This window comes from Cucumis sativus, chromosome 1 (genome assembly GCF_000004075.3).
Source record: "Cucumis sativus cultivar 9930 chromosome 1, Cucumber_9930_V3, whole genome shotgun sequence".
Taxonomy (NCBI): domain Eukaryota; kingdom Viridiplantae; phylum Streptophyta; class Magnoliopsida; order Cucurbitales; family Cucurbitaceae; genus Cucumis; species Cucumis sativus.
In genome coordinates this window covers 11,896,968-11,911,530 of record NC_026655.2, presented here as the reverse complement: position 1 = coordinate 11,911,530, position 14,563 = coordinate 11,896,968, and the positions used below count along the sequence as shown (strand labels likewise).

Here is a 14,563-nt window from a genome sequence, read left to right as displayed (position 1 = left end):
AATTTCTTAGGCTTTTATTTGCTCAGCTGCTTTGACGAAATTTTTGACAAAGCATGGTCTTATACTGACTAATATTTTGTGTTTTCGAAGTTTTGAACTATTTTGTGCTTTCATCTTAGACATTCGGCCCTGTCTCTATTTTCCTGTTTACATCTTTTCCTTATGCTGAATCATTTGGTGGCAGATGCTTTCTCGTTTTAGTAGCTTAGATATTGTTGGGATTCTGTCATTTGTTGTTTGATAGAGAAGCAACTGACATAGTGGCTCTTGTATCTCGAACGAGACATTTGATATTAATACGAAGGAGAAGGATTGTTTCTCTTTTGGAGCTTGAATCCTTCTAAAAGTATTTCTTGTAGTTCCTCTTTTGGAGCTTTTGTGAAAATTTTAAGAATGTAGTTCCCTCTTTTAGAGATTTGTAAAATTTTTCTAGGAAGACTTAGCACTTCTGTTTGTGGTAAAGTCAATCATGGAAGACTTCTACAGATATTTCTTTTAAAAAAGGAGACAACCTCTATTAATATTAATATAATAATAATGAGACAAAAGCTCATAATACAAAAGAATTATACAATGAGCATGTAAGCATGGATCGGGGGGTGCACCTGGACATCTCAACTAGGTTGACACCCCTTAACACCCTCCTCAATATCCACAAGCTAAAACCGTAACAAAGGAGTAAATGGCTAAAGGCAAAACAAACAAAAGAAGTACAAGGGAAATACAAATACAAGTACAAGACTAAACATCCTTCATAAATAAAAGGCGACCAAAAATGCACCAAGACAAACTCGAGATCATAGTGCCATCGCTTGCACACAAGTGCATCAGATGTGGTGCTTTCAGTGAAGCCTACGGCCACAAATGTCTAGGCATTGGGTTTTTTTTTCATTATTTTAAAAAGTAATTATAGGTTTTTCCTTCATATTAATTATAAATAATAAAAATTTGCTTGGCTAAATGGAATTTTTTTTTCTATGGTTACTTTTATTTTTTTTCTTTTATATTCCCAATTCAACTATCCTCTTTTTATCTTGTATTTTTATATTATCTTGTATTATATATAGAGAGACCGCACCTTAAAAAAAAACCCACATTCTTTTTCCGCCTTGCACTTAAGCCCTAAAAGACTATTGTGCTTTATTCCTTGAGCATTGAAAACATTAGACACAGAGATCACGGAGATGATTGAGGAGTTTCTTCTTCATCTGTCTCTAGGTTGTAATTTATTTGACTGGAGTTTCTTTCTTTAATTGGATCACTTGTGTGAGCTTTGATTTTTTTGGTCTTTCCTTATAATTATTTTTTTTCTCAATGTAAGTCTTGTTCTTTTTTCTTGTCTTCAATGAATTTTGTGTATTTGAATTAAATGTGTTAGCATCGTTGAATTCTTTGTTTTCTTTGAACAATCACTTTTAACTGACTTTGTGAATTCCTTTACTGTAGAACAAACTCAGAGTATATCTTGCACCATTTCTGGTATGGCATGCGCTACTCCTCCTTTGGTCGTCATTTTACAAATTGAGAAACTTGTGGAGGTATACTTGTTTTTGCAGCAATGTTTTTCTTCGATTTAAGAGTACTTTGGTTGTCTTATCTTTTTAATTATGGAAGCATGGTCATGATATGTTTACTGGGTACTTCAAGGAACTTGTTTGGTGACAACAAGATTGTATTGGGGGCAAGAGTATCAAAAATCCATTGTCGAAGCATGATGTGTACTACTGACATCGGACTCCCAACGATAAGCAGCTTCAATAGTAAACTTAATTGAACTTGAGATTTAAGACATATGAGAAATCCAAACTTCTCTCTTTTATGTACGTTCATTAAATAAACATAAAACTGCTCTAAGTTCTCTCTCTCCTCCTCTCCTCTCCCCTCTCCACCCACTCCTTCCGATCTCCCCTCTCCGACAGCCAGGTTTTTTAAGCAGTCCTCTCTGTTAAGTCTCAGAGATCACCATGGAGGTGGTTAGCTGGAAATTGAGCAGTCACACTATTGCATTTGACATGAAGGAGATTGTTGCTTCATTGAAGATGTAGAAGCCGGCAGAAGCATCTCTCTATCGGTTTGCCAACTTAGATGGATCTGGTCAGCGTTAACTGATCTTATCATTTTCCGGTAGGTTGACATTCATGACATTCATCATTTTCCGGTAGGTTGATCTAATTGATATAACTATAAGTTTCACACGAAATTTTTCAAAAATGAATGTAATAGAGGGCGTAAATTGATACACTAACAAAAGCCAGGTTTAAATTGATACAATCTCTACAGTTTAGGGGTGTAAATTGATATTCTCCCTTAATTTAATTGTTAAATGCGTAATAGACTTAATAATGGTTTTTAGTTTTATTCTACCTGAAATGTTACTGCAAAGGTTTTGACAGATACTTTCATATTATTTTCTCTGTTTTCAGTGGGCACTAACATTTCAAAGAAAACCAATTGTGTCATTTTCTTGTTACACACAATGCTGGATTGAACATCGTGTTGTGCCTCAGGAGGGATATCGGGTCCTTCCATTTTCTGGACTGAATATTTCGGTATCTGGAATTCCTGCAGGTTGTGTTTTATATATTTTATTTTCTTCTCAAAGAAAATTGTTTTCTTGTATTTCTTCTATTTATGTCCTCTTGGGACATCTGATAAAATTGTGTTAGTTCCATCATTTCTGGGTCTCAGGTGAGTGCAAGGAGATGGCAAAGCTTATCTGCAAAATGGTGAAGATATTCTGCGATCTCACAAGAAAGTGTACACATTTGATATGTGATATATCCTTTTTGCATTTTTTTTTCTTGGCGTTACTTTTGATCTTTTCGCTTCTTCTTGTTTGAAGCACTCAAATTTATGTGCTGGAAAACATCTTACTGCAGCTTAAGTTACAGAATAAATGGATAGGATAATAAATACTACTAAAAAAATTAACTTTGAACAATATGTCTTGGGATCTTTCATAAGGGCCTCTATTTCTTTTCAAGTGCTATTATTGGCAGTATTTGACCGTAATAGTTGCAACTGCTTTAGTTTGTTTCATTGTATTTTGAGCATTAGTCTCTTTAAATTTTACAAGGAAAAGTCTTGTATCTTATTTTTTGAAATTGGATCAACACTGATTATATGATTATTAACTCAATCATTCATTATTCCTTCTCTTCCGGTAGTAATGACCTCCCATTGTCAGGCGATTCACTTATGATGATAACTATTCTTTTAATGATCTTTAATGGCTGTATTTTCTTTCCATATCTCTTAGAACAATCCTAAAAGGATGTGAGATTGACACGAATGAGGTACGGCCTCATCCAAGAACAAAATTGATCACTTTTTGTCCCTTGACAATCTCTCTAGTTTCTAGTTGAGGTTAAGTGATGGAATGACTAACCACACTCACAAACGTTTATTTGTATGGCCATTGCAAGCATGCTGCTTGCATAGACAATCCATTTCTAAATAGTTGCATAGAATGTTTACTTATTGGTATTAAATATTCTTGTTTGAATAAGAGGTTTTCTTTAATGGTTAAGTAAGCTCCTGAAGGTGACAAGTACAAGGTTGCACAAACGTGGGGCCGTATCAATATTGTTACTCGGAAATGGTTTGATCAGTCCATAGCCAGAAAAGGTAGTAGTTCGGGTTGTATATTTGAAGACCGATATGATATTTGAATTGTTGGCAGTTATTTGTCAAATAAGTTGGCAGTTATTTGTCAAATAATTTTATTAGTTTCTAACTTGTTTCAAATCCTTTTATTCTCGTTTTTAATTGATAGGATGTCTTAATGAGGATTTGTACCCTGTTGGTAGCCTTTCTGGAACTTCAAATAAATTGACAAGGGTTTGCTTGACTGCTCACAATAGCCAAGAAAAGGTTATTGTGAACTCAGATGTACCGTCCTCATTTCTTGCCGATTCAAAATTCACAGCAGTTGCTGGTCCTTGGTTTTCAGACGTGGATGTTGAAGTTACTCTTTCACAGAGCACGCCTATGTTTTCAGATGCTTCTCATTTTATAAATGAGGTTGATGTTGAAGTGCCAGTGGCGATGGGAAGGAATGAAGAAAACACTGTTAATTGCCTTGCAAATGACTTTCAGTCTGAAGAAAACGACCTATATTTGTCAGCATGTAGAATAAAAGTTGTTGGGTTTGAAGCTTCTGAGATGCAGAAGGTTGTAAATATGATTCTCAGAGGTGGAGGCTCCCGATACATGTTGTTCAATGACAAATTAACACACATAATAGTTGGAGATCCGTCAGAAATGTAATTATCCTTTTACTTAAATCGCAGCATAAGTTTTGTGAACTTTATTGCTTGAATTTGTGAGCTCGCTTGTGCTGTGAGCTTTTTGATTTCATTTGAATGATATATCCACCTAATTGGAAATTAGTTTTATCATATTTGAAATGGCAGGGAGAAAAAGGAGGTTAGAGATATTGCCACTTCGGGAGTCGTTCATGTGGTTAGATCCAACTGGCTTGAAGATTGTGATCGTCAGAAGAAGGAGATCCCTATTCTTGGTAGACACATGGCATATGATGAAATTATTCCTAAAGGTTTGATATGCTGGATTCGTATTCTAAGCTATCTGTCTTTTGAATAGCAATCTTAAACTACCATCATGCAGAATAACTGCACATTTCATCTGGATGCATGACTAATATTTGTTTGGAGATCCCTAGCCTGTTTGTCTTGTTCTAAATTTTCTGGCTGTTTACTTTGCAGCATCTAGTAAAATGAGCACCATTGTTATGGATCGGAATAAAGTTCCAAATGTTCACCCAATCGTGCCATCAAATGTGTCAGAAGGAAATATTCATGTTAGCATTGGAAAAACGTCAATAGCAGTGGAAAGAATTGAAGAAAAAAGTGAATGGAGACAGGAAAATGAAATTATCCCAGAAAAGCCAATAATGTGTAGCAAATGGTACAAACAAGAGTCAAGAAAAGATGGGGCGTGATTTCATGGTTTTGTTTTTCTAGTTCCTTTCCAGAAGATCGGGTATGTTGTTGATTCTTTCCTCTTATTTCAAACAGCATGATTAATGTACACTATGCACTTTAGGTTTTAGATGTATTATTGTGGTAAATAGCATCCATTTTTTAAAAAATAACAAAGTAGGAGCCCTGCATTCAATATCAGTTGACTTGAGTAAAGAGTAGTTCATTAGTGCTCCAACTCCATGATTTTAAAAGCAAGTCAATGGTGCAGATAGGATTCTAGATCTACCGTTTCTTTAACAATCGGATCCTGTTAAGAGAATGATATAAAAAAAAATGGAAAAAGGACCTTTTTAGTCCCCAATTTTATAAAAATAGGTTTATTTGGTCCTTGAGTTTTCAAAATGTACTATTTTAATCCTTGAGTTCTCAATGTTATATTGGAGACTCTCAAAACCAATTTTTAGAAGAAGTTATTCTACCTTAAAAATGTATAAAGTTATATTGGGGACTTTCTAAACCAATTTTTATAAACTCAGAGACTAAAAAGGTGCATGACCAAATGGGCCTATTTTTTTAAACCTAGAGACTAAAAATGTACATTTTTAGAACTTAGGAACCAAACACATGTGTTCTTCAAAACTTGGGGAGTATTTTTCCTAAAAAATTTAAGATAATGCCCGTTGTTCTCGGCGATGTTAAAGTATCTCAATTCATAGACATTCATCTCCTTGTTTGAAGCAATAACTCCAAGGCCAATCTCAAATGTTGTGTTTCTTGAAATTCTTCTTAGCCAAGTATTTAAGATTCCTCTTGGAGAAGTAGCTACTGAAGTTGATGTTGATCTTGTTCTTGTCCTGAGTGATAGTGACTGAGTCACCAAGTGTCTCTGCCACCCCAGCTTTGTTGGTGCTTTCAAGAAGAAATGTCTCTGACGAGGTGATGGCCGTGATCTTGTCCTCAACTGGCATCACACAATCAAATGGTCACACCCTTATTTTTTCCCTTTGGGCCACCAGATGCGGCTGGTTCATGACTCATTCTGCTTCTGATCTGCTACTTGTTTCCCTAACTCTGCATCTGTGTAGAACAATTGGCATAAAATGGTGGATACTATTAAATTCAAAAATGGAGATTCAATCAGTTCTATCATTTTGACCTTTTAATGTTTAGGGGAAGGTGGTAACATAAATTTACCTTCTCAGACTATCCATTAAGGTTGGTTGGAAAAGAAAAGGGTGGTCTATCTTGGAAAACATATTTGGTTGTTCTCTTTTTTCTTCACTCTGTCTACATTTTGGAAATATGAGTGCTATCATAGTGTGAGAGGTTTCTTTATCGACAAAATTAATTAGAGTTCAAAATTTGAAGAAGTCTTTTGTTAGGATACTAACAATAATTTAGACCGAAAGGACTGTATAAATGGCTTAAACAGAGGCGGTACTCTGGTTTACTTTATTTATATATAAAGCCAAATGATCCAGATTCACAAGATGAAAAGAAATAACAAGAAACAACAAGGAAAAATGCAGAAAAGATCATACCAGCCTCTTGGTTTTAAGAGACCCTGGTGGCTGCTGTAGCCCTACCTCCTAAAAGATAAAAATACCCTAGCTACTCCAACCTAATAATCCTATTTATAGACTCACATATTCCTCAGCCCAGTGGGCCCTACCACTCAGAACGTCCTTCCAATCATTTCTCCATAATAATTCCCTGTGCAGTTACTTTTCTACCCTTCCTCCTATAAGTATGGATAATTGGGGGTCTTACATCTTTCTATGACTGTCCCTTGAACTCCAAAGGTTTGCACTCCATCCCTGTGCCAAACAAATAGATGCTTCTTAAATATTTTTCTGGAGGAATTGAGAAAGTATTGATGCAAACTTCTGTTAAATGCGTTAAATTACGGCTTTCAAGCCAATTTTGAATGGATAGCTGGAGTAGAAACTGCCATTATTGATGAAATTTGATACCACTGATGATTTTTATTTTTAATTTTATATTATTATTAATTCCGTAACTTAATTATGTTCAATATCTTAAACCGATATTTGAAATGAGAATTGAATATTTATCTTGTTTTATTTGTTACTGACTATTTCAAATAAATTCGTTATGAAGGATGGATGTTTGTGGATACCAATGGGCACATTCTCTATTCTCCTCTTCCTTGTTGTGTCCCTTTGCCTGGATTTGAAAACATACGGTTTTGTGTTTTCACAATATGATGATAAAGACAGAGTATTGTTAAGAAATCTGTGTTTTGTACTTGGGGCCAAGTTTGTGGAGAAGCTGACAAAGAAGGTAAGCCATCTAATATGCAAGTTCACGGATGGGACAAAGTATGAGGCTGCTTGTAAATGGGGGAAACAATGCATTACAGCTGAATGGATATATGAGTGTGTCAGATAGATAACTTTGCGATTTTGTTGCTTTTCAATTATATATGTTCATATACATGCATATCCTGATAGAATTCTAGACCCATTGTGTTTATATCTTCTCTCTTAGATATGGAATGATTTTGTTTGAATACAAAATTTTCAGAGAAAGATTGTTTCTCTTGATTTGTATCGCCCAAAAGAAGTTACAGCTCAAGACAGAGTGACATGCTTGTGCACTGTCAGCCAATTTCCTACTCAAGCTGCCCAATGATAGCCAATGAAAGCGTATCCCAGTTTCCTATCCATCTCTGCCATTCTAGAGAGACCAATCAGCTGGAACTAACAGTAGCTCTATAGAGCAGCTGAACGAATAAGTTCTACTAAAAGAAGCGCGCAAGTTATTTGACGAAGCCATACAAAAAGCGTTCAGTTTTTGTTGGAAACAGTTCCACTCAATCTGACTGCAATTGAATTCCACAAAACAAACTACATCAAAATCTTCTGTAGTAACTTCACACGTTCCTGATGTCGCTTCCGCAATCGAGGACTTGTTGGAGCAGACAACTAAGGTAAAATCTGGTTTGAGCTTCAATTTCCATTACTTCATTCCATTTTTATTTTTATTTTTTCCTTCAAATCCTTTTGTTTTCCATTCTTTTTAAGATTCAAGATCAGAAGTCACCTGGAAAGACTGGCTGCAACAAAAGTGTATCCTTCTATTAGGTTTAAACTAACTAGTGGACATGGCCATTCTTAGCTCTTACATCCAAAGCAGTTAGTCGTACGAGGACAATTTCTTTTTCTTTGTCTGTTTTACTGAGTCAAAAACAGCCTTTAGGTTTCATTATTACATTCTGGTGGAGCGAGAGAAAGAACAGAATCGTCAAAGGGTGTGAGAGTCCTTATTGCGATGTTTGATCCCTTACTGGATTCTTTGTTTCTTCTGGGACATTTGTTTTGTTATTATTTGCTAGACCTTATCTCTTTATTGGAGCCTTTTTTGCACTTTGGTTCTTTTTGTGGGCTTTCTTTTTTATGTCCGTTTATTCTTTCATTTTTTAAATGAAAATTAAGTTTTTTTTTTTAAAAAAGAAAAAGTTATTAAATGCATCTGCATTTAAATAGTATCTAGTGATAGACTTTAGTATCTTATCGTTGGTTCCCACTCCACCTAATCTATTATTACATGCATCTGTGTGCTTGTGTTCTAATTCCTTCTAAACTATTTTTACGGGATTTTCATAGGCCATGTCTTTGAAAGAATCCCTTTTCCTTCCCCAGAAGAAAGTTCACTCCAGTATGTTCATTCAGCTGTTGTGATTAGTTTGTAGAATTGAGAGGAGCATTGCCCATGGTTTATCTTTTTTGATATTTTCAATTCATTTTTAAGACATGTTGATGTTTTATTTTTGGTGTAGCTGACTTACTTTGCCATGGACTATAAGAGCTAATTGTTCAAACACGTGAATTTAGGTTCATCATCAAAAACCACCGTAGCCGATCGTGGGGATCCTAACGATCCCCGAGTAAGATTAAAACGTGATTGTGTTGGGATTATGGCTGCTTTCAAACTTGAGCAGCCTTTTCATCATGTTGTAATTCTAGCCAACACCCATCTTTGTTGGTAAAATTTTACTTTCTAGTTTCCTTTGCCCTTATCTGTAAAGTCTATATGATTGCTTTTAGGACCTGCTGTATTGAAGAACATCTTATCCATCCAATATGTAAAGAAATGGATATTTTGTTACAGGGATCCAGAATGGGCTGATGTGAAGCTCGCTCAGGCTAAGTATCTTTTATCACGCCTAGCTCGATTCAAATCTTTAGTTGCTGAAAAGTTTGAATGCACACCCTCAGTACTTTTGGCTGGCGATTTCAATTCAACCCCAGGAGATAAGGTTTGTATTCTATCTCGATTTATCATTTGCATTGAATTTCCTCTTTCTGAAGATATGGTATATAGCTATTTCATTGTTATTATCATGTCTAAATTACAAGTTTAGTCCCTTGAACTTTGTGTCTCCTTGATTGCTTAACTTTCCAAAAGTGTCTAAAAGATCTGCATGCTTTCAATTTTGTGTAACCAAGTCTCAAAATTTTAAATTCATGCATTTAATAGGTTATGTTATACAGGGTAAATTTAGATCTATTAAAAACATAATTGAAAATTCATAGATTTATTGGACACAAAATTGAAAGTTTAAGGACCAAGTAGATACTGTTTCAAGTTTAGGATTTTTCCATACAAAATTGAAATTTTAGAGATCAAATAGATACAGACCTCAAAATTAAGGACTAAACTTATAATTTAACCAATTGTTATTGAGTATATAGACTTATTTTTAGGCGTAGTGCTACTAGAACGAACTGATGACCATAAACTCACAGGGTGACATGAAAAGTACTATTGTATGGAATCTCATATAGCAGAAACATATAACAGAAAAATATTTAGATAGCTTATATTATCTTTCGAAAAATATAAACTACATAGTTCAAAATGAAGATGAACGGTAAATAGTTTGATGCTATAACGTTCTTAACCACACCACCTTTGAAAATAAGTAATCTAGAAACTTACTGGTTTCTGTTGGTGCAAATGTGAACCAAAGTTCAAAGATTGGTCTCTTATTTTTTTGTCTCTTGTTGGAGATCATCTCTTATAATTTATTTTTTATGAATGTTAAAAAAGTTCATTTGTTAATTTAGAGTCTGAAGTGATAGAGAGATATATACAGGAAGGAGTGGCTGGCATTTTGGTCCCTCGTCCTTTTAAGTCTAGTTTACATTTAGTCCATATAATTTCACATGTTACACGTTTACTAAAGAATTTTGAATTCAAATTCCATTTGGTCTTTAGATTTTAAAATGCAAGATTTAGACTTGAGTTTTGGGTTTTGTTTCAATGTGGTCCAAATTTTAACAATTTTTCTTCCTTGTTAAATTAAAAAAAAAATCACAATCATAATTATTTTACATTAATTAACTAAAACTTAACTCAAAAGCCAAAATGGTATTATTGCAAGTTTTGGAGGAAAGATTTAAAATATTTAAAATCAATGGACTAAATGGAAACTAAACTAAAAAACCGTGAAGGTTATAAAAGACCGTAACATTTTGGAACTAGGGCCAAATGGAAATTAAACAAAAAGGGTTAAGGGTATAAATACCAATAACCTTTGAACTTAACGAAAAACGAAAACTAGATTCAAAATCTGGAAAGTAAAAATTGTATATTTTTTTCCTAATTATCAAAAAAAATCTTGAATAAAAATACCCTAACATCATCTTCTTAACTTGACAAATAAAAAAGTATAGAAAAATAAAAAACATGTGCAACTTAGGTTGCATCCATCATCGTGCAACTCAAATTGCACACCAATAAAAATATACCATGACAAAAAAAAATAGATTTTTTTCTTTTACTAGTATGCTAGACTGCACCTAATCATGGTAAAAAATAAATAAGGTCCGTACCCTTCTCTTTTTACAACTCATGAACTCTCACTATTGAAGGCCTAATACTTCTACTTCTCACAATTATTTAATTATACCAATACCTTGTCTCAGACAACTCTCCTTCTGAATTTTCCCCTGAATGTTTGGATCAAGAGCTTCCTTTACCCCTTTCTAGTGTTTATGACAACATTCTAGGAAGTGAACCTTCTTTTACAAACTTCACCCTGGCTTCACTCGCACTCTTGATTACATATTTTTCTCACCTTCTGACTTTATAAGACCCATTAGCTTTCTAGAGCTCCCAGAATTAGAATGGCCAGAGATTATTGGTGGGTTACCTAATAATAGCTACCCAAGTGATCGTCTTCCTATTGCTGCTGAATTTGAAATCACAATGGAATAAGTTCAGCATTTCAAATCTTATCCCTATTCTTTTTTCTCCTTCTTTTCATATTGATTATTTCTTTTATTTAAATGGAACAGACATTTGTTCTAGGTTCCATTGAAGTTGAGAATCATTGTAAACCTAGATCTTTCTTTTTTTTCTTTGCTATGGTTAAATTATAAGTTAATGTTTTGTTCTGTTACAATTTTGTTCCTATCAATATTGATTAGTATTAAAGTTAGTATACTATTTTGGACGTTGTTACTTCTTGTACATTTATATGTACATCTTAAATTTAGTTCATCTGGTTTCAACAAATCGTAACAACATTTGAAGACATTATTTATCAAATTGGTTAGAGTAATTTTTTAAAACAATAAAGTAATAGCAATAACTAAGTTAAGATTTATAAAAAATATAGAATTAAGATGGTACAAACTCTATACTTTCCTCCTCATTCTGCTTCATAAGGAGAAAGGTCATCTTTTTTATCGCTTTCATGCTTCCTGGCTCGTGGGTTTTGGTTTCGAAGACTTTTTGTAATTACTCTATAGGTGTTAATTTGATAGTTGGAGTGCGTTCCCATAGGTTCTTTTTTCCCTTCCTTTTCCTTTTTGTAATTACTCCATGGTAGTACTTGGATCTCATTCTCATCACAACTTCCCAAAACCATCTAGGACTGTTGCATAATTAATGGTCCGATGTCTGATTAAAATTTTAAACCACCAAAATCATGTGAATTGAACTATGAGAATTGTTGAGAAGGATTGAATTTTATGTTTATTTGAAACTCAACATCTAATGGACCGGCCATTTGAAATGATTTTTTTAAATGTTTATAAATGTTGTTTTCTTCACTTGTAGAGACTATAATTTAAACACATGAGAATGTTTAGGGCAAGGAGTTGATAATTCGTTATATAGTCTTAGGTTATTATAGTTTGTGCTTGAGGTGTGAATTATTTTAGTTTTGGTAATAATATTATGTGATAGAAGGTAAAACAGTAAAACGGTAGCAAATTAGGTTTCAAAATAGTATTGATGATAGGTAATTGGGGATTTATAGTCTTACTATAGTCAGTGCCTCAAACATTTTCGTAGAAAGTCAATTCAAATATCCCTAAATATAGGTTCTTTTTTTGTTATTATCTCTTTGGACATCCAAAATCACAAGCTTATAAACAAAAAATTCTAGCAAATAATAAAGAAGTAGAACTCATTACTAGCCAGCAAATTATACTTCTTACAAACAACGTTGAAAACAAAAGGAAAAAGGCTCTTCCTTTTTCCTTTGGTTTAAAAAAAAGTTTCAAAAGGGACCTCAAATATTCTTGTAGGCCTAGACATGCAAATAAGTTGGTTCAATTACAAACACACTTACTACTTTCTAGTAGTAAAATCACTCATTCTTGAGCCTTTATGTCCTATGCAATTGGTCATATTATTGTTATTCAACAAGGGCTTTAATTTTGATCGGTGGGGAATTTGTTTTTTTGTCCTTATCTTTAAATGATGATCACTTTATTATACGGATCCAATTGATAAGTTAAATAGTGAATTTGATAAGTAGAATTCTGTCACAATTAGTGTTAAGTAAAGTTAATATAAGAAGAGTCTTTCATTTGACACATCACAATTAGTGTTAAGTAAAGTTAATATAAGAAGAGTCTTTCATTTGACACATCATATTTGATGTGTGTATATAATATAGATATGCACATACACTTTTTTTTTTAGTTCACATGGGTTGAGATTTGAAACTCCAACAACCTTTTGATATAGAATATATGATCAAGTTGTGGCAGGTACACATTGTGTTATACACTTATGTATGTAATATACTGAAGATGGGACCGTTGGGCATATATGACGGCTTTAGTGAAACACAAACGGAGTCTCAGGTGTGTGCCCATCTTTCTTTTTGCCAACTATAACTCTTATCAATTATAGTAATTTTTTTAAAATTTGCCATCATTTTTGACAACTTGATTACAAGAGGACTAAAGAACGAACTACAACTCATAAGATTTTTTATGGAGTAGGAATTAGGGTATTATGGACAAATTCTTAATATATTAGGATTAGGATTAGTTTCTTATATTAATTAGAATTAGGATTAGTTTGATTTTAATAGAGTACTTGTCTTCTTGTATTCACAAATTTAAATATTAATAAAATTAAGTCATTTGGTCTACACCATAAAAAATTGTCATCGATGGAAAATTGGAAAACTTTTCGTGATGCTGATCACAAGAGGGAGCTTTGTGAGTTGTTCTCATTGCTAAACAACACAAATCTAACTGGGAGAACCCTTAAAATTTTTTTAAAAAAAAATTCAAATTAATTTGATTGAAAACGTTGTTAAAACAAGCATTGAAGATTGTCAATTGCAATAAGAAAGCATAGATTGCAAAGAGTACGACAAGGCTTAGGCGGGGATTCAACAGGTATGCCTCTCCTATAGTACTTTTTTAACATTTTCATCTCTGGCAGACTTGCATATGAAAATGCCGAAACGTCACACCCAAGCATATCGACTTGAAATTAAAGCAACTACCTAAACTACGTACAAGACATAAAGACAAGATAAATTGGGGCTAATCTGAGCATATGGCCATAGGTAAACACACCTTGGACAAGTATGTCTGTAACTTGAGGACACATTCAGGCTTGTCCCTAAGAAAGTGAATAACTCTGTCCAAAAGGCGCCAATGAACCGTCCATCTCGATCACTCACAATGCTTGTCGGTACACCCCACAGCTTCATAATATGTCTAAAGAATAATTGAGCTGTTAACTCCGCCGAACACTGCTTCGTAGTGGGAACAAAAGTGACATATTTGGAGAATCAATCTATAATGACTAATATAGTCTCATAGTCGCCTACCTTTGGAAGATGTGTGATGAAGTCTATAGAAACACTCTCCCACGGTCTCGTTGGCACAGGCAGAGGTTCAAGAAGCCCAACAACCTTTGCCTTCTCGACTTTGTCCTGTTGACAGACAAGACACATCTTCGTGTATTGCATGATATCGTCTCTCATTCGGGGCCAAAAGTATCCATACTTCAGCAAGACATATGTCCTCTGTCATCTGGGGTGGCCAGCCCACAGAGTGTCCTGACACTCGTGTAGCAACTTCTTCCTCAGGTCTCCTCCCCTAGGGACATACAACCGTCTCCCCTTCGTCACTAACAACCCATCTTTAACCCAAAACTGCCTTGTTTTACCTGCCTCAGCTAAACTCATGACACTCTGAGCCGCAGAATGCTTCTGCAAGAACTCCCTCAAGAAATCGCGCATAGGACCATTAATCTTGCTTGCGTAGAGATGTGCTAACATGCACAAAGCAACGTGTTCACCTCTTCGACTAAGCGCATCAGCGGCCTGA

At 34.3% G+C, this 14,563-nt stretch overlaps 1 protein-coding gene and 1 long non-coding RNA gene across 4 annotated transcripts; both read left to right on the top strand.

Moving 5' to 3' along the window:
• Window positions 1–775: 775 nt before the first annotated feature.
• Window positions 776–5,116, top strand: LOC116402957 (DNA topoisomerase 2-binding protein 1-like). Its single transcript, XM_031883550.1, has 8 exons — window positions 776–836; window positions 1,447–1,538; window positions 2,424–2,568; window positions 2,689–2,777; window positions 3,534–3,627; window positions 3,776–4,265; window positions 4,416–4,558; window positions 4,728–5,116. The coding sequence occupies exons 1-8, from the start codon at window positions 776–778 to the stop codon at window positions 4,961–4,963; spliced, it is 1,350 nt and encodes a 449-aa protein (XP_031739410.1). The 3' UTR covers window positions 4,964–5,116.
• A 2,641-nt stretch (window positions 5,117–7,757) lies between these two features.
• On the top strand, window positions 7,758–13,495 carry LOC116405947. 3 transcript variants are annotated; one of them, XR_004219033.1, is made up of 4 exons: window positions 7,758–7,899; window positions 8,804–8,954; window positions 9,081–9,449; window positions 11,286–11,415. It is a non-coding gene; the product is annotated as an uncharacterized LOC116405947 (long non-coding RNA). The 3 variants fall into 3 exon arrangements; XR_004219029.1 differs by lacking the exon at window positions 11,286–11,415 and adding an exon at window positions 12,980–13,495 and having other exon boundaries at window positions 7,759–7,899; window positions 9,081–9,228; XR_004219038.1 differs by lacking the exon at window positions 11,286–11,415 and adding an exon at window positions 12,971–13,495 and having other exon boundaries at window positions 7,759–7,899; window positions 9,081–9,228.
• Window positions 13,496–14,563: the final 1,068 nt, after the last annotated feature.